The 20,357-nt window shown below is 45.4% G+C and overlaps 2 protein-coding genes across 2 annotated transcripts; one reads left to right on the top strand and one right to left on the bottom strand.

Annotated features, from left to right (window-relative positions):
- Positions 1 to 1,431: 1,431 nt before the first annotated feature.
- On the bottom strand, positions 1,432 to 14,309 carry LOC148317549 (uncharacterized). The gene is made up of 4 exons (XM_088284443.1): positions 14,163 to 14,309; positions 2,487 to 2,619; positions 1,725 to 1,814; positions 1,432 to 1,488 (listed from the first exon to the last, which is right to left on the bottom strand). Exons 1-3 carry the CDS (start codon positions 14,260 to 14,262, stop codon positions 1,730 to 1,732), a joined length of 318 nt encoding a protein of 105 aa, XP_088140569.1. The 5' UTR covers positions 14,263 to 14,309; the 3' UTR covers positions 1,432 to 1,488; positions 1,725 to 1,729.
- prr12a (proline rich 12a) lies at positions 3,837 to 20,215 on the top strand. The gene is made up of 15 exons (XM_088284429.1): positions 3,837 to 4,881; positions 6,418 to 6,575; positions 7,269 to 7,430; positions 7,673 to 12,342; positions 12,621 to 12,845; positions 12,982 to 13,666; positions 14,918 to 15,450; positions 15,585 to 15,701; positions 15,807 to 15,940; positions 16,389 to 16,819; positions 16,908 to 17,027; positions 17,634 to 17,731; positions 18,342 to 18,473; positions 18,741 to 18,836; positions 18,916 to 20,215. The coding sequence occupies exons 1-15, from the start codon at positions 4,799 to 4,801 to the stop codon at positions 19,048 to 19,050; spliced, it is 7,779 nt and encodes a 2,592-aa protein (XP_088140555.1). The 5' UTR covers positions 3,837 to 4,798; the 3' UTR covers positions 19,051 to 20,215.
- Positions 20,216 to 20,357: the final 142 nt, after the last annotated feature.

The following is a 20,357-nucleotide window of genomic DNA, read 5'->3' on the forward strand; positions in this document are numbered from 1 at the left end:
TTTTATTTCATTTTTTTACCATTTTAGATTTAATTTTAGTTTTTAAAATACGTCAGTTTCCTAAAATTTGCATGAGTATTATTTTATTTTTTTATTCAGATGACACGAAAAACTGAATCATAGTAATTGTATTATATGTATTAATCATTTAAGTTCAGAGGTATTGAATTTCTTTAAATAAGAATTTTGCCGATTTTAGGTGGCACGCATCCTGTGGAAATGATTAAGGCAAAAAAAATAAACATTCTTGACAAAATATGATTGAGGGAATTATGTTAAGAGGCTGATGATAAGTGCAAAACTTAAAATTAATGTGGTTGCACAAGTGTGTGCACCCTCTTATAACAGAATGTGTTTGTATTTGGAATTAACCAATAACATTCAACATCATGGGAATATTGTGCTTTTTTTTATTACTTTTTGCCACGTTTGTTAAAATTCATTATGAATTTGACAGTATTATATTTATAAAATTATTTGTATTTTTTTATTCCTCTCAGGCCCATGTTGTACTTCTAAATTAGAATTTTTACTTTTTTTTTTTATAAACAATAACCCCCGAGGAATAACAACCAATCAGAAACAAGGCGTGACCTCATCAATCATTTGTCGAGCACTTGTGGGCACACCCATGCAGTTTTGCACAGATTTGCTTCCTTTGGCTGGGGGAGCTTTGCAGAAACTAGCGTGGAATATCAACCTCTGATTAACCAATTTGATGTAGAATTAACTACAAGCCTCATGACACACATATAGGAAAATAAATGTAATGCAACTGAAGATGCTACAGTAGCTGTGAGAATCAGTTATGAAGTGAAAGATTCTGCGGTTTTATTAAAAAAAAATGTAGGACATTTGATGAATCATCTAGAAAGTGAAAGACTGCTAAGATCTCAATTTGAAATGTTTTGTGTGGGCGGTTAATTCCCGAAAGCTTTACTTCAACTGTGCCAAGCTGGCCGATTCTCATGCAGCCAGGAGGATTTGCCTCGGCAAGGCTGCTGAAATAGGAACAGGCAAAAGACAATTGTTGTATTTTATAGCATTGTCATACCAACATTTTATTGGGGGAGGGGTGGATACAACGACAGTCATTTTTAGACTACGACAACAATGGCTCTAGTGTAGAAAGATGCTTAATTTTACCTTATGCATAAATTGCACAGATGGGAATTCATACAAGGAACCGTGCGACTTTCAGTGTGTATTTGTACCCTCAGATTTGAACCTGGAAAAGACAGAACAATATTAATCTTGAAAAAAAAAAAAAACATGTATCATCTTTTTTGCACATGTTTTGGCACTCCACCGAGTCTGATACTGACAGACTCAATAAACACAAAACAATGACGATTTAAATTATTCAAGTTTATTGTAAAATAGGCCCAAACAAAGATTGCGTTGACAGACAGTCCATAATGAAATATAATAAAATTGTAGAGACACGTCTCCTCCTCTCCAGTTTTTGAGTCTTCTTCTTGCTGGAAACTGTTTAAAAAAAACATGATCAAAAACTGAAACTAAATAAAATTTAAAAAAAATAATTAACAATTCAAATAAAAGATATTAATGTTTATTCATCTTCATAATTATTCATCAAATTCACTCGTCCGCTGCAGTTTACTGCTTTGTGACCAAAAATGTGAATGCATTTTACTTTGGAGTCAGCCAGCCCACCATTTTTTTTACTCAAATATTTATATTAAAGATGAGGTACTACCCACATGTGTCACGATCCTTCAGACAAAGTCTTTGCACAGGCATGGAAGGCATCTACGAGGTCTTTGCACTCCACTGCGCCTTTCTCTCTGATACTGAAACACAAATCCAGATTACATACTAATCACATCATTTATGCAACATGTTATATGTGTCACTCTATCATAACGCCAAATAAAAAAAAAATCACCAAAAATGTTGCCTCAACTGAATTTGCATCAGATCATCTCTAAAATGAACCTAAATCAGTATCAAGGATTATTCCAAATGGTCGCCACTGTACTTTTGTGCGTGTTAAGTGATTATATGTGAGTAAACTGTATGCCACTAATCACCTCAGCACGTGCACATGCAACAAATGTCTCCGGCCCCGTATGTTCATGTCCTGTAACACGAACCGGCAGCCTTGAATGCGAGGGGGGCAGGTCATACAACGTCAAAGGCTATTTTAAACCTTTTAATACCTCTCAAGACATTTTTGTTACATAACAGTCCAGCATAAACAAGCATGTAGGAATTATTACAGTTACAATTAAATTTTTAAATAATAGGATATAAAACATTTTTTCATATTGCTCATTATTAATTTAAAAAAAAAACCTCTCTGCTGTGTGTGTGAGTGATACATACTGAATATTTTTGAATATTGCTCCGTCTAAACTGGATGAACTCTAAACATGGTCACACACAACTCACACAAGACTAAGCAAATGTAGTCATAAGGATGCATTTTTGTATGAACGCTTCCAGTAGTCATCAAAACTCACCACTTGCCAGCGTTGGCTTTGATAAGCTGACATGGTGCCGGTGCAGCTTCGTCAGAGCTCGGCATGTTGACAGAACAGCTGCGGTGTGTCCAAAGCGTGCTCCTGCAAGAGTTTGCGGTCAAGTGCACATCTGCTGTACGAAGACACGAAGAAAGGAGACACAGCATGGACTGGGTGGGGAGAGGGAAGGCAGACAGTTCTGAAGCGTGACAGCGTCATGTACTGTAAGCTTAGTGGTGTAGAAAATACAGTGGATATGAAAAGTCTACACCCCCCTGTTCCAAAACCAGGTTAATGTAATATTACAACATAACAGCAGCATACAGCATCTGTACTAGAGCAGTTATTTATTTATAGTTTCTATATTTCAAAGTTCTCATTTTATAGTTTAATCTCCTATGTTTTCACTTCTTTATTATTTATCCACAGGCATGTGTACACACATACTCCTTTAAATGAAGGATTGTTAAATACTTTAATTTGCCTTCTTTTGTTTGGGGAGTCTTCTTAATGAATATGCAGATAACAGACCTTTTGAGGCAAACATTATGCATTACAAAGGCACCCTAATGCATCTCAAATACTCTCAGCAGGGGAGCTGAAGAGGGGATTTTTTTCCAAAGAGAAGACTGGAGATTCCTGATTTTGTGTCACAGTGGTTTTGTTGGCTTTGGATGTTTTTGCATTTGTTTAACCAACAACCTTACATTAGCATTGGATGTGACATAACAAATGACGCAGCACCTTTTTTTCCAAGATGTGTTTTTTTAGCATGAATAAATAAATACATTCAGTTTTATCAGACAACATGAGTTGTTAGCCATTGAATTGTCTATCAACTAGTTCCCTCTCTACCAGTAATGCAAATGGATAGTTAAAAATATCTTGCAGGTTAACAATTATATTTTTGCATTAGATTTTCACCCACTGAAAAATGACAGCTCTTGTTTTGGTTCTCATATTTCTGAAGGTGTTCCTATTGTATTGGCCTGTTAGTACAGTACTTTGGTCATGCTCCAGTGGGCCACCTACGGGCGCATATATGAGCTGCATGTAGAGTCGAGCGAAACAGTCGGTAGTCGCTATTGAGCTATAGCTTTGGTGCACTTTGCCATTTATGACCACTGTATGTATTAAATGGACCTCTTTTTTTGGATAGGTTTGAGTTCCTCTATATAGAACTACTTATAAAATCGGATGCGCAGTACTGCAATGGGACCGATTTGTTCTGTTATAAATGTTTACCACAACACCTCACATCATCGAGCTTCCGTGTGTGTTGTCCCGTGTTTTGTCTTTTTAGCATCATTAGCCTAACAATGAGGCGAAAATGTGGAAAAGCATGCCGAGCTGGTTAGCAGACGAGTCGGCGAACGGAGGGGCGGTCAGTTCGTGCGCGTAGCGCAGGGAACCAGCGAAGAGAGGCGACGGAAGGAAAGGAAAGGGGAGGACGAAGAGAGAGCCGCCTTCAAAAATGGCGTCTCCGGATGATAATTAGTAAAGATGTATTAAAAAAAAACGCGGCCTGCTTTTTATTCATTTTTGTATCTTCCCCGCGTACTTTGTTGTTTATAACCGCTTCCTCTATATGTGGGCGCTTTTAAGTGAACACCAGAAGGCTTAAACGGTGGCAGTACGAAGGGCGAAGAAAACGCCACTTTTATTCGTATGCGTCGTTCATGACAGCTAGCATCTGTGGCTAGTGTTAGCATCCAGACAGAAGAGGAGGGGGGGTGCTCAATGGCGGCGGATATTTGCATGAAAAGGGCAAACATTTAAATTAGGCATTTCTCCGCTCGTCGTGTGCGCGTGTGTATAATGTGGCTGTCTCTCCTGTCCTTTGCCATATTTTTACATGGCGCTAACAGCATAGCCTAAAAAACTAGCCTAAAGAAAGGGGAGGAGGCACCACTGAGAGGAGAGAGAGAGAGAGAAAAAAAAGGGGGACGCGTTGGAAATCAAATGTTCATCAGCGTTTCGCCCATTGGCGGCCAAATCCGCGACATCTTCATCATGAGCGGGACTGGATTCAGACTACCTTCGTGGAAATGATAAACGTGGAAGGAGGAAAATGAGGAAGACTGACTTTTTTCGAGCTGGTTGGATTATAACCCCGTAGACCCCCCTCTTTTTTCATCCAGTTTTTTCCTCCTCCCCTCCATTTCTCTTTCAATATGCTGTTTTCCACTTCGGAGGACTTGCTTATGAAACCGGGGAAAATCGCTTGAAACGGACCTCGGGAAAGACTGGATTTTTTTCCCCCTCCTCCGCCTTGCGACGTCGCTTTCGCACACGGTTGTCCCCCCACATAGATGGATAGAAATTACCCGGGAACAGGGTTCGGCGATTTGGGCGCTGGAGCAGGATGGAGTTACGAGAGATCGGCCAAAGCAAGGTAATCAGCACAAGGCAGACAATGTGCATGCACGCATGCATGCATCAGTGCCTACATTGACCCGTGTAAACACATTGTCGCCATTGGCTTCACGCTCCACACACGCACTCGCAACGCCGATGCATTGTCATCCCAAAGAGTTGCATAGTAATAACATTATCAACAGCAATGGAGCGGTGTGCGTGTCGTGGGGGTGGGCGGGGTGGAGAAAGGAAAAGGTTGGGGGGGATAGGAATTGAATGCGATTGACAGACAGACGGTGGGTTTTTGAGCTAGACGTGGATGTGGGAGATGGTGGATGAGAAGTGGTGGTGGCGTCTCCAGTTTTTTTTTTATTTTGCAGGCCTGGACATGCTCTGATAAATAAATACATTGGTTCGAATGGTGCAAAAAAAAAAAGCTCCACATCTGCCCCTTCCTTTTAGACATCAACAAGAATCGGAGGTGCATTCGTGGAGCCATCTTCAATGGTGCATCGTAAAGGGGGAGAGGGGGTGTGGGTGGTTAGAGGGGGACTTAGTTCGATCGCTCTGAAAATGTCCCAATTTTTTTGCAGCATTTAGCCCCAGACATGATTTACGGTGTGCTCATAGCAGCAGACTCATTTGCATAATGAAATCCGACCATTCGAATCACATTCAGTTGTTTAATGAAAACAGCGAGGTCGAGGATGCATCATGGATTGATGATGGTAATAATAATGATGACGACGTTGATATGTGGAAAATGCTGGAATCGTTTGCGAGACCTCTGTTACCTCTTACGTTAGCATGCGAGCTAGCTTTGCATGGAAGCCAATTGCGGCCTGCTAGCATCACTTAGCTAGCCCCTTCTAGCACATTTTCCCACCCCGCTACTCGAACTCTAAACGCTATTGTGTCCCGTTTTAGACACGATTCTAAGTCCAAATAACGGCATCGGTACTGATGTTTGGCATTTTCTATACGCCGATCGGTAGCATCCGGTTGTTAGCCAAATCAATGCAATCAATGAGCAGCTCGTCCCTTCAATTATACGAGATAGTTGTGATGTGGTGCACTAATCTGATTTATTTTCACCCCAAAATGTCGACCTTGCACACACACATAAGGCCGCGTGTCTGCTTTGCGCTCATCGCTTCTGTGCACGGAGCTCCAAGCCGGCATAAATCGCTAACATGTTAACAAACGCTCAGCAAGCTGCGTGTTCACCTAATGCATGTCATATTAGTCACGTGTGCATTTTTGTTGCAGTACACCAGCATCATCGCTATAAATTTTCTACAAGAACAGTAATATGACAAATGTAAATGTCACTCTTGAGTTTCCTTTTGATATTGACATTGAATGATTGTCTGAGTTGCAAGGGAATTGAGTGTCTTGATGACTTTCATGTGAGGATTTGAGATTTAAACACACTTGAATGACATTTGATTCACGAAAGAGGCTGTCACCATTTTTAGGTTCCAGCTGATGTTTATGCAAATATACCGAGAAATTAATGACACTTCATCACCCTCCCAAATATTCCTCCTCTTCCTCCTCCTCCTCTTCGTAGTCTTGTCTATGGGAGTTCCAGATCATCCCACCCTGAGTCTGAGCTCCTCCACCGCCAAGCCTACGCCACCCCACACCCTCTGCAGGGCTATGCCACCAATCACCACCCAGGGAGCTCCGGCCAAGGCGGGGCTTGGGGAGCAGCTGGACGGAGTTTGGGTGAGATAAATGTCATACCTACCGTGTCCCCAACATTAGGGGCCGCAAGAATGAATTATGGTGTGGCTGACCAGCCGTGCAAGTCCTAGTCTAGACGTGTGCGTTAATAATGCGCTCAACCTTAATAAATTCAGTTGGGATTCAACCGAAAACAAACAAACAAAAAAAAAAGCAAATAGCGATACTTTTTCACTTGAAGACCATGGCAGTATTATATATACAATTATCTTCATTTCACATAAAAAAAATTAAAAGCCCTAACGTTGGATTTGTTCTTAGAGGGTAAATTATGCTACAAGATGTGATCTTCTGTTATATCCAATCTAATAGTGAAAATAATTCACTGCTGCTGAATCACTGCGGGCTACAAGTGGGAGTAAAATCTATTATTGAGGCATTGACTTGATAAGTTTATGTAATGTCCGCATATAGTTAGAAATAGTCAATGCAAAATGGATGGAGTCCAAGGACTATATTTATCATATGCTACATTGTGGAAACGGTTTACTATCAAAGTAGGCAGGATTTAAACACATATTACAAAAAAGTAACCTTCATATCTTGGGCTTTTCTTGTTATGCTCACTCTTTGCCCCAATAAAGTACCAATAATTATGTGTTGGGGAGAATGATGGTATTTTTCTCTTCAAAACATACAAATCATGTCTTATGACTGTGTATTTACTTCTTAAAGGTCTGTCGGGGCTGTTTGACACTGGCCTGCACCACGCCAGCCCCTCGGCTCCCGATGCCTCAGTCATGAATCTGATTTCGGCATTAGAGTCTCGGGGTCCCCAGGCTCCCCCCTCGGCCTCCTCCTTACTCTCCCAGTTCCGCACACCATCCTGGCAGACAGGTGGGACTGTGTTCGCTCTTCCCATATGTGTTGGCATTCAAACGTGGCCCACTGTCAATATGACATTTAAAGTGCCGCATTCGGTTCTATTATCATTCTGCTTGCATTGTCTTGTATGTCTTAATTGTTTTTTTTTATATATGAAGAACAAACCAAAGGTTGATAGTACACAATTCTTATTTGCAATAAGTGAATGACGAAAGTAATTTCTTTTTTGTGTTTTTTGTCCCCCTCCTGAACAGCGATGCACACACCTGCTCCTCCAGAATTATTCATTTCTGGAGCTCTTCCTGGCTCGGGCTCCTTTCCCTCCTCCTCTGCTCTCTCAGCCTATCAGCACCCAGCATCCTTTTCCAGCCGCTCCTTTCCCGGTGCCTCCCTTTCCCTCCAGGACACGCCCACATTTAGTCCCACATCCAATGGTCTACTCTCCCCACATGACCCCTTACTACATATCAAAGCTCCCTCCCAGTCTAGCCTGGGTTTTGACAGACTCCTGTCCTCGCAGGGGGCTGCTGCAGCCGCCTACAGGGGCAGCCAAGACCCTACAGGTGCTTCATCAGCCCAGGCGTCCTCTCGGCACCTGCAGTCTCACCAGTTTAACCTCCTGTCATCACAGCTTCAGGACCAGTCCTCCCAGCTGTATAATGCGTCAGTATTCTCCTCAGCCCAGCCCCAAGCTCAGTCTCAGTCCCAAGCCAACTCGGCTCAGGAGAGGGCCGTACCCAGGCAGGACAGCGTTATTAAGCACTACCAGCGGCCCACACCATCTCAGCCGCAGCTCTCTTCCTCCGCTGCCCACTCCCTACAGCACTACCTCAGCTGTGGAGGGGCAGGTTATCAACAGATAGCCACCCATCACAGGCATGCTGGCCTTTCTTGCAGCCCGTTGGGTGACCAGAGCCCCTCATCCGACCATAAAGCCTCCTCTCGTACAGAGCAATATCGGCCAATCATCCAGCCTCCGTATTCTTCATCTTCCTCCTCATCTTCTTCCTCTGCTGGGAAAGGTACCAAAAGTAGCTCCAGCAGTGGCTACTCCTCTGCAAGTTCAGCATCGTCCTCAAGAACACCTCTCACACCACCTTCTGCATCCTCTACCTCCTCATCCTCTTCTTCTTCTTCTGCAACCCCCGGGGCTCACCCTTCCAACTCAATCCCGACCTCAAGTTCCAGTGCAGCCCCCTCCAGGCAGCAACCCCCCACTCAACCAGCTCCACCTCCCCCGGCCCCTCAGCAGCAACAGCCCCCTCCCACCTCCACTTCAACACCTCAATCCCTCCCCAAACCCTGCCTTTCTGGCTATGGTTCTCCTGTGCCCCCTGTAAAAACCCCCACCTCTGCTCTTACTGGTCAGACCCCACCCCAACAGCAGACCCAGTCATATTCTCCAAATCAGCCCCCTGCTTCTCACCTAGCTCAATCCTATGGAGGCTTCAGTTCCCCACAAGCCCAAGACCTGAGCTCAGGTACTGGTGGAAAAGGCTATGGAAGTTTAGGAGGGCGAAGTCAGTCATACCCAACTGATATATATGGAGCTGATTCCGCTTATGGATCACTCCCCTCTTCTCTGGGTGGAGCAGGAAGCCCATCACTGGGTTACGGTGCCCCAGGCCATTCCCCTGCGCTTTTAAGATCAAGCGGTTCATCAGGTAGTGGAGCATCTGGGGGAGGAAGCAGCAGTGGTACAGCAAGTGGAAACTCTGGGTCAGGAGGAGGAGCAGGAAATGGTATGACAAGTGAGAGAGGTGGAGGAGGTAGTGGAGGAGCCTCTTATCATATTCCAGATTCTAGTCCCTCCCCATCTGGAAACTCGGGCATTATACGCCCAGGTCTGCACTCCCCAGTGCCCGCATGTCCCACGCAATCTCCTGGAGGTGCAGGTTCAAATAAGTACATCTCCTCTGTTCTCTCTCCTACTTTTCTGAGTTCCCCACAAGGCTACCCTGACACCAGAGGTCCTAGCTCCCAACCTCAGTCTTATCACGCCACCTCCTCCAAAACAAAGGCTGACACGTCAATGCTTGGAGTTGGTTCTCAGAGATCTCAAGAGGAAGTAGATGACGACGACGAGTTCTTGATCCAGCACTTGCTGCAGGCACAAGCGAGTCCTGCTCCCCAGGCCTCCCATCACCATTCCCAACAGCAGCCCCAACAGACATCCCAGCAAACGCAGCCTCAGCCTCAGTCAGCGCCACCAACTTCTGATGGTGGCAAAGGGCTTAGCTATGACATGGGAAAGTCCTCTGAAGAAAGGTACCACCCCCAAAGTGTCATACGCACTCACAGTGCCACATCCTCTACTGGGGTTGGGAATACAAACTCTGGGGGGTCAATTTCTGGGCTGGACAGCCAGCTGGAGATGTCATTGAAGAAACAGCAACAACAACATCAACAACAACAACAACAACAGCAACAACAGCAGCAGCAGCAGCACCATCACCAACAACAGCAAAGGAACGAGAGGCCTGTTGGGAGCAGCAGGAATAGTGGGGGACGAGGCAACGCTGAGCAAGTGCACTCGCACCTTCTTCACCATGACAACTTGGGCTCAGTAGTGCATTACGGACGAGGCGACCCATACACACAGCATTCCCTTGCTCCCCAACATTCCTCACATAACCAGCACGTTTCTTCACATTCGCAGATACCACCCCACACCCAGATGGAGCTACAGAAAAAGGATCGCGCTGAAATCCCTTATCCCCGTAAAACACCGGAGGTCCAGCCGCAACACTCTCAGTCTCAAAGCACTGCGTCTCTTATGGACTCCCCCACAGATCAGTCCCACCAGTCACCACACCTTCTGCAGTCCGTGTTGTCCCATACGACTCGTAACAAACTGGAGCCTCATACGCAGCACCACAAAATGGACACGCACCAACAACATCAACAGCAACACCACAAAATGGAAACACACCGGCAACACCAACAACACCACAAAATGGACTCGCATCAGCAGCACCACAAGATTGACTCTCACCCCCAACAGCAGCAGCACACTATAGGTCAACAGCAAGCTGTGATGGAGAGCGCTAGTGGACGACTCGGCTCGACTAAACATCCTGCTCAAGCTCAGTCCCAAACAACCCAGCTCCAGCTCCAACTCCAGTCGCAGGCTTTAGAGGTGGCAGCGGCTCATTACAACCACGGACCCTCGTCACACCAGCACGAACAAGGTCAAGTTAAACAAAGCTCAGTGGTCTCATCTTTGGACATGCTGGAGCGCTCGCTTTCCCAGACTTCCAACACAGATGTTGCGATTGCAGAGGACAGACGTGGTGGGCGGAGCGGAGGAACCGGTGAGCGCCACAGACAGCAACAACAGGAGCAACAGCAGCTGCAGCACCCGTCTCACCATCACCCACAGCCTCACTCGGCCCCTGAACTCCACTCTTTCCTCTCTGAGCCTGAAATCGCCATGCCCAACCCTTCCCACATGCACCACCTTTCGCAGCACCACCCTCAGCAGCAACAGCAACATCCTAGCGCTCAACACCAGCAAGCCCATTCTCACCACCCTCATGCCCAGCCACAAACCCCACACCCTCACCATATAGCCCCACCGTCCGCCCCAGCCCATCCCCAACCTCAGCCCGATCCGCAGCAGCCACTTCCATCCCAGCTCACCCCCCAGCAGAACCAATTAGACCAACAGCGCTCAGAGCAACACCAGTTTGACACGGTCAGCCCAGTGGAGAAAGCAGACCAAACCCAACAAAGTAATCGTTTTGTTCCCCTAACATCCATCTGCTTTCCTGACTCCCTTCTCCAGGATGAGGACCGTTCCTTTTTTCCAGGCATGGAAGATATGTTTTGTGCAGAGGACTACAAATCAAGTTGTGCCGGTGGTGCGGGACCAGGGCAAGAGGAGATGAATGAAAGCCATACTGGGCAAGAGGGAATGGGCTCCATGAAAGCTGGACAGAGTGGCGGTGGACCGGGTGGAGGTAGCGGAGCTGGCTATGATATGATGAGTCATCATGGAGATCAGGGTTATGAGCCATATTGTCATAGCTTGGAAGAGCCCAGCAACAATACAATGACTCTAGATCTTGACTCCCTTAAAACCCACGAGCTACCCTCCACGGTTAACACTGAACAGCTTGGTTTAATTCAGTCTCAGAACCCAGCTATGGGCATGGGGTCTAATAATGCTGGACCTAACAACCCTGCTGCAAAGATGTCCTCCGGACCTGGAGGAACAAGTGCAGGAGCAGCTTCCGGTGGCCTCCAATCACCAATTTTCTGCTCATCTCGTCCCAAGAAGCTCCTCAAGTCCAGTTCTTTCCACCTCTTAAAGGAGCGCAGGGACCCTAACACACTGCCTAAGAAAAGTTATGCTCAAGAGTATGAGTTTGAAGATGATGAGGATAAAGCTGATCAGCCTGCTGACATCAGGTTGAACAGTCGTCGGCTTCCAGATCTTTTGCCAGATTTGGTGTCCAGCTGCAGGAAAGGAGGAGGAGGAAGTGGATCTCTCAGCCCTTTAATGGGTGACATTGACTTCTACCATGCCTCTGGTTACCCAACAATGGGTGCGCACTCCCTTTTGCCTCAGGACGGCCCTAAAAAGAGAGGCCGGAAGCCTACTCGACCCAAGAGGGAGGGTCCCCCACGACCCCGAGGCAGGCCTCGCATTCGCCCCATGCCCGAGCCGTACACACCACGAGGAATGATGGGCGAATTGGGCGCAACAGTTGGCGGTAGCGGAGGGGGATTTAGTGTGGAGGGGCGAGGCAGGGGCCGAGGCCGTGGGGGCAGAGGAAGAGGAGGTCGGAGAGAGGATATGTACATGGAAATGAGCGGGAAGGAGCAGGAGCAGATGCATCATCACCACCACCATCATCAGCAGCAGCAGCTCCATCATCAGTCCCAACAACAGCAGCATGAACCGATTCCACCTTTGAAGGTGAGTCGTTCTACATATTTGGATGAATATTTTTGTTCCGTGCACTCAAAAAAAAAGAAAGAAAGATACATATTTCAAGTATGTTGTAGGCGCCCAAGTTACAGCTTGCGGAACCATTTTTGAGAACCATGCCTCTAAAAGGCTTCATCTGTTGAAGTTAATTCAATTCCATGACTTTTGTAAATCGAAAAGAAAATATCACCATTCAACAATTTCATGCTCTCTTGTCTAATATATGCCTCAAATAATTCTTATTTGCTATATTTTTTTTTCACTAGATCAAGTTGCCAATTCCCATGTCCTCCTCCTCTGATGCTTTGCTGAGGACAGACTCTCTGTCTGGCACAGACCCTGCTTTGTCTGATGGCTCAGTAGGCTCAGGTCCTTCACTTGGTCTCAGTCCTGGTCCTTGCAGCACCGAAAGCACCAGGGCGCAGGATAAGAACAAGCAGAAAAGCCATTTGATGAATGAAGGAATAGATGGGGACAGTCTGGAGGAACGGGTAAGAGCTCCTGGTCAATAATAGTCATATTGAATTTTGTATTGGAAACACATTTGTATTGCAGTTGTTTGTGCTCCGAGCTATTGAGCAATTTCATGTGAGTAACTCACTAATTTACCCAATGTGACTTTTCTAGGGTGACGACAAGGACCCAGAGTCCAAGGCTGGCTTGGTTGCTTCTTTCTTGGACTTCCTTAAGACAGGGAAGAGACCCCCAGGCTTGGATATTTCCCCTGGAATGGAAACTGATAACGGTGAAACCTCCCCCTGTAAATCAGGGTTGCGCCCACTATCCCCAGCACCTCCTCCACCCCAACCCCCACCTCCATTTGGCGACGGCGAAGGTAATGGCGGTCTCGCCCTGGGCAGCTGCCCCAGTCCCAAGCGCTTGGAGGACGAGCTCAAGAGGAACCTGGAGACCCTGCCCTCGTTCTCTTCAGATGAGGAGGACTCGGTGGGAAAGAACCAAGACCTCCAGAAGAGCATCTCCTCAGCCATTTCTGCGCTATACGACACTCCTCAGCTGACTGCGAACATCCATCACTCGTTACCTCCGCCACCTCCTCAACCACAGCCTTCTCACTCCCCTATGACGCCCCCGTTGCACCCCCCCACGCTTAGCCCTCAGACTGACATTCACACGCCACATGCACAACCTCAGCCCAATGAACCCTGCATCCTCCAGCCAGAAGACGAAAACATGGACGAGAACAAAGAGGAGGAGAATGAGGAGGAGAGAAGTACGAGAGGGGATGAGGAGAGCGATATGATGGAGGAGGGAGAACCGCAGCTGGAGACACTAGGTGCCCCAAAGCTTGAAGGTAAGGCTGAATTCACTCATATTACTGACATTTTAACATCCAACTATACTTAAACGTAGCCTGTAATACGCCATTTTTTTTTTAGCTAAAATTAAATTGTGAGAAAGGAAAGACAATAGGAATGGCAGATGCACAACGGGTGGAAGAGGGTTGCTGACGGGATTCTGGTGGGTTTACTGCAGCCAAACAACGCTAGCCTTAAGACGGAGCTCGAGAAACGTAGTTTTTGTTTGGCCCCGCCGTCGCTGCCTACGCAGTTAATTTTGCAGAGCGTAATTTGCAGTTGGCTTTAGTGTTGTCATCCATGTTTAGTTTAAAGTGTTTCCACATGGCTCCAGGGTATCGTGTTGTAGTATCAGATTATTTTCCAAGTGTGAGTACCGACTACATTATTGGCGTTTAGCAGTATTGGTGGATGCTTAATTTTTTGTTAAATACCAACAACAAAAAAGTCTGGTCATTCGTTCATATTGCCAAGAAAAAAAAGTTCCGTTACCTGGTGGTGCATCAGAACGATTCAGCATTGGCAGGACTTTCAAAACAACTTGGTCTTGACATGATGGGGTGACAACAACTTCCATATCCGTTGCTGACATCTTTAATGTTCCCTGGTTCACATTCTTCCATGTAGCTGCAGATGCTTTTTTTTATGTCATCTGTGGAGTTTGAAAAAGTACAAGGAATGGATATCATTTTGAACGTTGGGAATAAATGTAAAAAAGTTTTGACAAAAATAAATACTAGAGTACAGATGAGACAAATGAAAAATGCAGTACGGTTACAAAGTATTTTTGTACTTGTTCGTTCCAACTTCCCATCACTGCTCATAATTGATGACTTTATACCCAATGTGAATAATCAGGGACGATTAAGATTGTGAATATAAATGCTCAGGGGTTAGTCTCCATCAGCATTTTAGTGTCATTTGCAAAATTATCCACTCATGTAACTCTGAAAACTGATATGTACCAATTCGATCAATGTACATGTTACATCATCATGAGTCTATTATTTATACTGAAATGAGGATTTGCTAAAATTAGCATTTTTAAGCAGCGGCAGAGGGCATCTCGTATTCAGAGCAAGGGTTTTGCATACATTTACAAAACGAGTTGACACATCATCTCATTGCTCCGCCTGTAGCTTTGTTAAGTACACTAATTATGTTCTCGTTTTAAAAACAATGCGATGCTTTTATAGTTTTCTTTTGGTCTGTCAAATGATTCCCAGCCCTGATCTCTTTATTTACAGTGAGCCTCCCGGAGAATCCTCCTCCTGCAGAAGCAACTCCCCAACCTTCCTCTGTCCCTCTCTCTCCTGCCTCTTCTTCCTCCTCATCCCCTCCTCCCTCTCCTCTTCCTCCCCTCTCTCTGCCCTCGCCTCCTCCTCCCCCAGAGGAACAACGGGAGGACTCGACGCCTTTGAGCCCAATTGGCGCCAAGTCTCAGACACCACCGCCTGCCCTGACTGCTACTCTCCCACCACCTCCCACTCCTCCTCCTCCTCCTCCTCCTTCTTCTCCACCTCCCACTTCTTCAACCCCACCTCCTCCTGCTCAAGCTTCTCCTCAAAAGGAGTCTCCGACACCCTCCCCCGAGTCCGCCGCCTCTCCTGAAGAAGAGCGACCACCTCCAAAGAACACCAACTTGCACCTGGCGCAGAAGCAGGAGGACGCGGCCATTGCGGGAGAGAGTGAGGAGGATGACAGCGAAAGCGGCGGGGAGGGCATTTTCAGAGAGAGGGATGAATTTGTGGTGCGGGTGGAGGACATCGGAACACTCAAGGTACGTACGTGTGTAAATATGTAGCCTCTGCTCTTGGCGGTTCACTATTCATAAAAAATCCAATAATCTATAAGTGATTTATTCCCACGGGTAACGTAAGATGATTTGGAAATGATATTGAAGTTTTGCTCCAGTTGGCGTTGCAGACGGGCCGCGAGCCTCCGCCCATCTGGAGGGTGCAGAAAGCCCTGCTGCAGAAGTTCAGCCCAGAGATCAAAGATGGACAGAGACAGTTCTGTGCCACAAGCAATGTGAGTTCACTTTGGGAAGCTGCACGCTAATCATCTTCCCAACGTACTCTCGTATATTTTGGGGTGGAAGCCCTTTGACTGATATAAAATATACATCTTCCTCAGTATCTTGGCTACTTCGGAGATGCCAAAAGACGTTACCAGCGCATCTATGTCAAGTTTTTGGAGAACGTCAACAAGAAGGACTACGTCAGAGTCTGCTCTCGAAGACCGTGGCGCAGGGCCATGCCTGCCCTCAGGTACACATATTTGTCATTGGGACCATTCAAGCAATTTGCCTTCCTTCAGATCACATTGCAATAATGAAGGAATACCAGAAGGGAGCAGATGAGGGTACCACAACTATGCGATTTGTCCGCGAATAGAAAAGGCAGAGATGCGGACTTTAAGTCATTGCGATGGTGACTCGAGTCACTGCTTTAATGACTTATGACTTGTCAAAAATGTAAAGATTCGAGACTCGACTTGGACTTGGGAGGTAAAGGTTTTTTTTTTTTAAGAAGGTGGCAAAAAGTAGTACAGCTGGCTTTTGGCAATGGAAATGCAAAAAAGTATACAATGCAAATCTGATACAAGCTGCTTAGGCCTTTTGGTCTAAAATTCATGATCTTAGCTTACAATCTCCATTTGTAGAATAAAGATTGGCTCTTATTAAGCATTTTCATGCAATTTGTCAACATGTCACAGGCGCCAGTCCTTTCCCAGAATGGCTTCCCCTCCTGCAAATCAAAATCAACCAAAAGAGGAGCGGTTGACTCCGTCCAGCCAGCATGAGAAGGAGAAATCCCGAACGACCCCGCCGGCTGCAAAGGAACATCGGGAGAAAAAGGAGGCTTCAGCTGCGGTGGCCAAGACAAAGGACAAAGAGCCAGAAGCGGAGAAAGACAAGCGGGTGCAACCGGCTCAGGACAAAGCTGAGAAACGTGCCACCGAACGTGGGAGGGGCAAGGACGAGAGGAAAGCGCCGGAGAGGAAGGAGAAACCCGAGCGCCCACTGAAGTCTAAACCTGCCACGGTGAAGGCAGAGCCACCTCCAAAGAAGCGGAAGAAGTGGCTGAAGGAAGCTCCTTCCTCTTCTGACTCGGACTCATCGGATGACGCGGCGAGTGAGAATGAAAGTAAGATGTTTAGTTTGACTAATTTACCAAGATCGTCATACTTTCTGTACATTTTGGCTGGAAATAACCTTCCATCCCGTGTACTTAGTGCCCGTGAAAGGCGGCGTGAACAACCGAGCAATGAGGGAAATGTTCCGCAGCTACGTGGAAATGCTCGTCAGTACAGCTCTGGACCCTGACATGATCCAAGCCTTGGAGGACACGGACGGTAAGAATGTTCGCTCGCTGTCTCCTTAGATGAAATCACGGCAGAAGAGATTCAACATTTGGAAGAGTTCATTTATTAAGCAGGTTTTGCTCATTTTAATTTTTTTTATTCTTGTTAGATTAGATTTCTTTTTTTGATATTTATTTTTGGTTTAGCTTTTGCAGTGTATGTTCTGTGTGTAGTGGACTGTGCAAGCTGTAAAATACAGGAGGTAAATCGACATAAATAGAAATCTAAACATGTACAGAATTGCAATGGGAGGATTTCGAGTATGTCGAGAATTGAGCGATGCAGTCCTGCAAAAATACTTTCAGTAGGATAATACCTGTCATTAAGATTCATGCCTGGTTACCAAATCATTTTTGGTCGGGTAGTTTTTATGCGTTCCTGCTGACTAACAAAGCAACACCAATGACAATCCAGTACTGCATAATCTCCTTGGCAGAGGAGCTGTTATATTTATTGATGTGTGAGACCGAAATAGAATCTGTTGAAAGAATGAGGAGCGATAGAAGAGCCGCCACGGGTCAGCCCGTGTTATTAAAGCGAGTGGCAGCTTGGCGTATGATGACTAATGACACCTCCTCTACCTTGACTGGCCGCCAGATGAGCTTTACCTACCCCCCATGAGGAAGATCGACAGCATCCTCAGCGAACAGAAGCGGCGGTTGTTGAGGAGAGTCAGCATGAGCTCTCAGCATCAGGTAATCTGCGTTGAACTGTCCTTCAGGTGTCTTGTAACGTGATGTACTTTGACGGCATTGCGGCCAAATGTGCTTTAATCATCGCTGTCTGTCAACTGAGCACGAAATGCGATCATTCCCCAATTTACACGCAAGTAATGTCTCGAAAGGTTGTTCGCCAGGTCATAATTTGATCATGTACAATTTCCAATCGGATCAGGACAACCTAAAGTGTTGTAATAAAAAAATAAAATTGTCTTACCTTGGAAGTGACTACTGGTGGAATAGCTTGTCAACTTCATGCTCTTTGAGTCGGCAAATGATTCTTTAGTGAGGTTTTCTTCAGCGTGGTTTCCTTTCACGAGCAAGGAGGCATTTCAGGTTGTCTGCACCGGTCTAAGAACATCACACCATTTTTCGTCTTCTTGTTTTTGTAAATACATCGTTTGCATCACTGATTTATATAACTTACATTGATATATTCTTTATGAGACAAAATACCCCGGCCTTCATTTTCAAGTGTTTCAATCTGCCTAAGTTGAATGTGCAATTATGGGAGTGTATGTGCCAATGTGTTAAAATGTGTCTTCAGTGTGCTAGCTTCTAATTTGTGGTGCACCATCTTCTTCAGGAGGTCGTGCATGCATACCCCCAGATCATTGTGGACCCCTTGGACACGGGAGTGGTGAGGGTGCGGCTCAGCGGCGATGCCTACAACCGCAAGACCCTCAACAGAGTCAAGAAAACCCTGCCTAAACCACAGGTATGTCCCTGCTAATGTTTTAAATTTAGAGTACTGAATATAAAAAGCCGTACATTTAGAGGGCACGTTAGGACAAACCATTCCGAGTCTCATTTCTAAAATAATTTTTAAAAACGGCATGCTCTAGATATTATTCTACTCCCTCACATTATGTATATCTGTATTTATATTACAGAAATATACTGTTTAGGATAAAAAACATTGACTTGATGTAAAAATGTTAAAATGTGCACCACCTCAATCTGATTGACTTTTCGTTTTCCCCAGGACCTTAAGCTGTCATCCGACTCATATCGAATCTACAGTCTGTACCACTCTCTGCATCACTATAAATACCACACCTTCTTACAGTGCAAGAAAGAGGTAAGCTCAAACGTCTCTCATCTTGCAGAGCTAACGGACTTGAGTCTCAGGGTGCGTGTTTGTGCCCCACCTTTTCCAGACCAACACGATCGAGCAGGCTGCCGAGGACCCGGGCCAGGAGGAAGTGGTGCAGCAGTGCATGGCCAACCAGGGCTGGCTGGACACGCTCTTCGGCTCCTTCATCGAGCTGCTCACGCTCAGCACCAAAGCCTGAGAGGGATGAGATTTAATTGAAGTCGGAGGATATGAAAAAAAACAAAAAACGTAATGAACACGATGGATCCCACTGTACAGACCCTTTTCCCCCCCAACCCATCAATTTTCTTCAAATCTCAAAGATGTGAGGATGTATTTTCAAGGCCTATGATGAACTTGAGGTGGGGGTCAGAACAATGGCCTCCTTTTTTTTTTCTTCTTCTTGAACAAAGACTAAAGAAATGTGTTTCATTGTGAGTAGTGGGACCCCACCGGATTAGCGGTCACTTGCGGGTCAAGAGAAATTTGACCACCCGCATAAGGTTGGAAAGCGAGGAGCAACGCCAAGTCCACAGAGGAGCCACTAACATTTCGTTAACTGTGCGTCATTAAGACAATAGCTCGAAGAGAAACTATTACTGCTTAGTTTTTACATAAATTATTTTTTTGAAAAGACTAACATCAGCTGTTGGGTTTTGGGAAAGACTGAAAGAGGGCGAGAATGCTTTTTAAAAAAAAAAACTGTGTGTGGAGTGTGCCGTGAGGAGCATAAACATGGACTCGAACCATTAGATGTGTTAATAAATGCTCTCTCTCTCTCTCTCATCCTGTGCTACGTGAAGGGCAGCACGATTCAGCCGTGTGATAATATATAAACACATTTTTATTATTTATATGAGGAGGTTTTTAACTTAACAAGCGCTGGATTGCTGCCCTAACATTTTAAATACTTTTTATTGTCCACACGTTCAGTATACAATCGTGACCCACATATCCAAGCTGTCTTCCCCTCTACACTTAAGAACAGACGTTAAGACCGACATTATGTATCAAATACAGTGGGTGTAAAATAATTTTAAAAAAATGGAAAAAGTCTGGGGGGTGTATTTGAAACTTTACATTGTTGTGCTTCAGTTCAATCGTCACTCATGCAGATGCAAAGAAAAAGAAGTGTCCATTTCCTGTGTGGGAAGGAGTATACATAAGTAATATTTAAAGAGGAAATAGTCATGTCATTTTTATCATTTTGATGTATGTGCATACTTATTTTGAAAACAATCTAATTTTCCATAAAAAAAGGACAAAAGGCGTGTAAATATTGTACAGTTCTTGATGATATTCTTTGTCATTCTGTACATTAACTCTCCTGTATTTGAGAAACAAATAAAACCTGCAAAAGATCACACAGTGTGTCTCGCTTCTCTATTTTTTGTCAACTCTAATCATAATATTCTTATAGTCACCACCAGTGTAGAAATCCAGCTGTGTGGCCGGGAACTGGAAACTCCTGACGACGTCTGGAAAACGAAACTGAAATCTCAAAGA

This window comes from Idiotropiscis lumnitzeri, chromosome 20, assembly GCF_059441095.1.
Source record: "Idiotropiscis lumnitzeri isolate Australia: NSW breed Sydney's pygmy pipehorse chromosome 20, RoL_Ilum_1.0, whole genome shotgun sequence".
Taxonomy (NCBI): domain Eukaryota; kingdom Metazoa; phylum Chordata; class Actinopteri; order Syngnathiformes; family Syngnathidae; genus Idiotropiscis; species Idiotropiscis lumnitzeri.

What these genes read in the sequence shown, in the direction of transcription:
- prr12a (XM_088284429.1), top strand. Translation starts at nt 4,799, where the DNA reads ATGGATAGAAATTACCCGGGAACAGGGTTCGGCGATTTGGGCGCTGGA. An exon ending in AGGACATCGGAACACTCAAG is followed by an intron (nt 15,451 to 15,584) that starts GTACGTACGTGT and finishes GTTTTGCTCCAG; the next exon opens with TTGGCGTTGCAGACGGGCCG. An exon ending in AAACCCTGCCTAAACCACAG is followed by an intron (nt 18,474 to 18,740) that starts GTATGTCCCTGC and finishes CGTTTTCCCCAG; the next exon opens with GACCTTAAGCTGTCATCCGA.
- LOC148317549 (XM_088284443.1), bottom strand. Translation starts at nt 14,262, where the DNA reads ATGTCAGCAACGGATATGGAAGTTGTTGTCACCCCATCATGTCAAGAC. An exon ending in TCGTTCTGATGCACCACCAG is followed by an intron (nt 2,620 to 14,162) that starts GTAACGGAACTT and finishes GTCTTCGTACAG; the next exon opens with CAGATGTGCACTTGACCGCA. An exon ending in AAAGCCAACGCTGGCAAGTG is followed by an intron (nt 1,815 to 2,486) that starts GTGAGTTTTGAT and finishes TTTGTGTTTCAG; the next exon opens with TATCAGAGAGAAAGGCGCAG.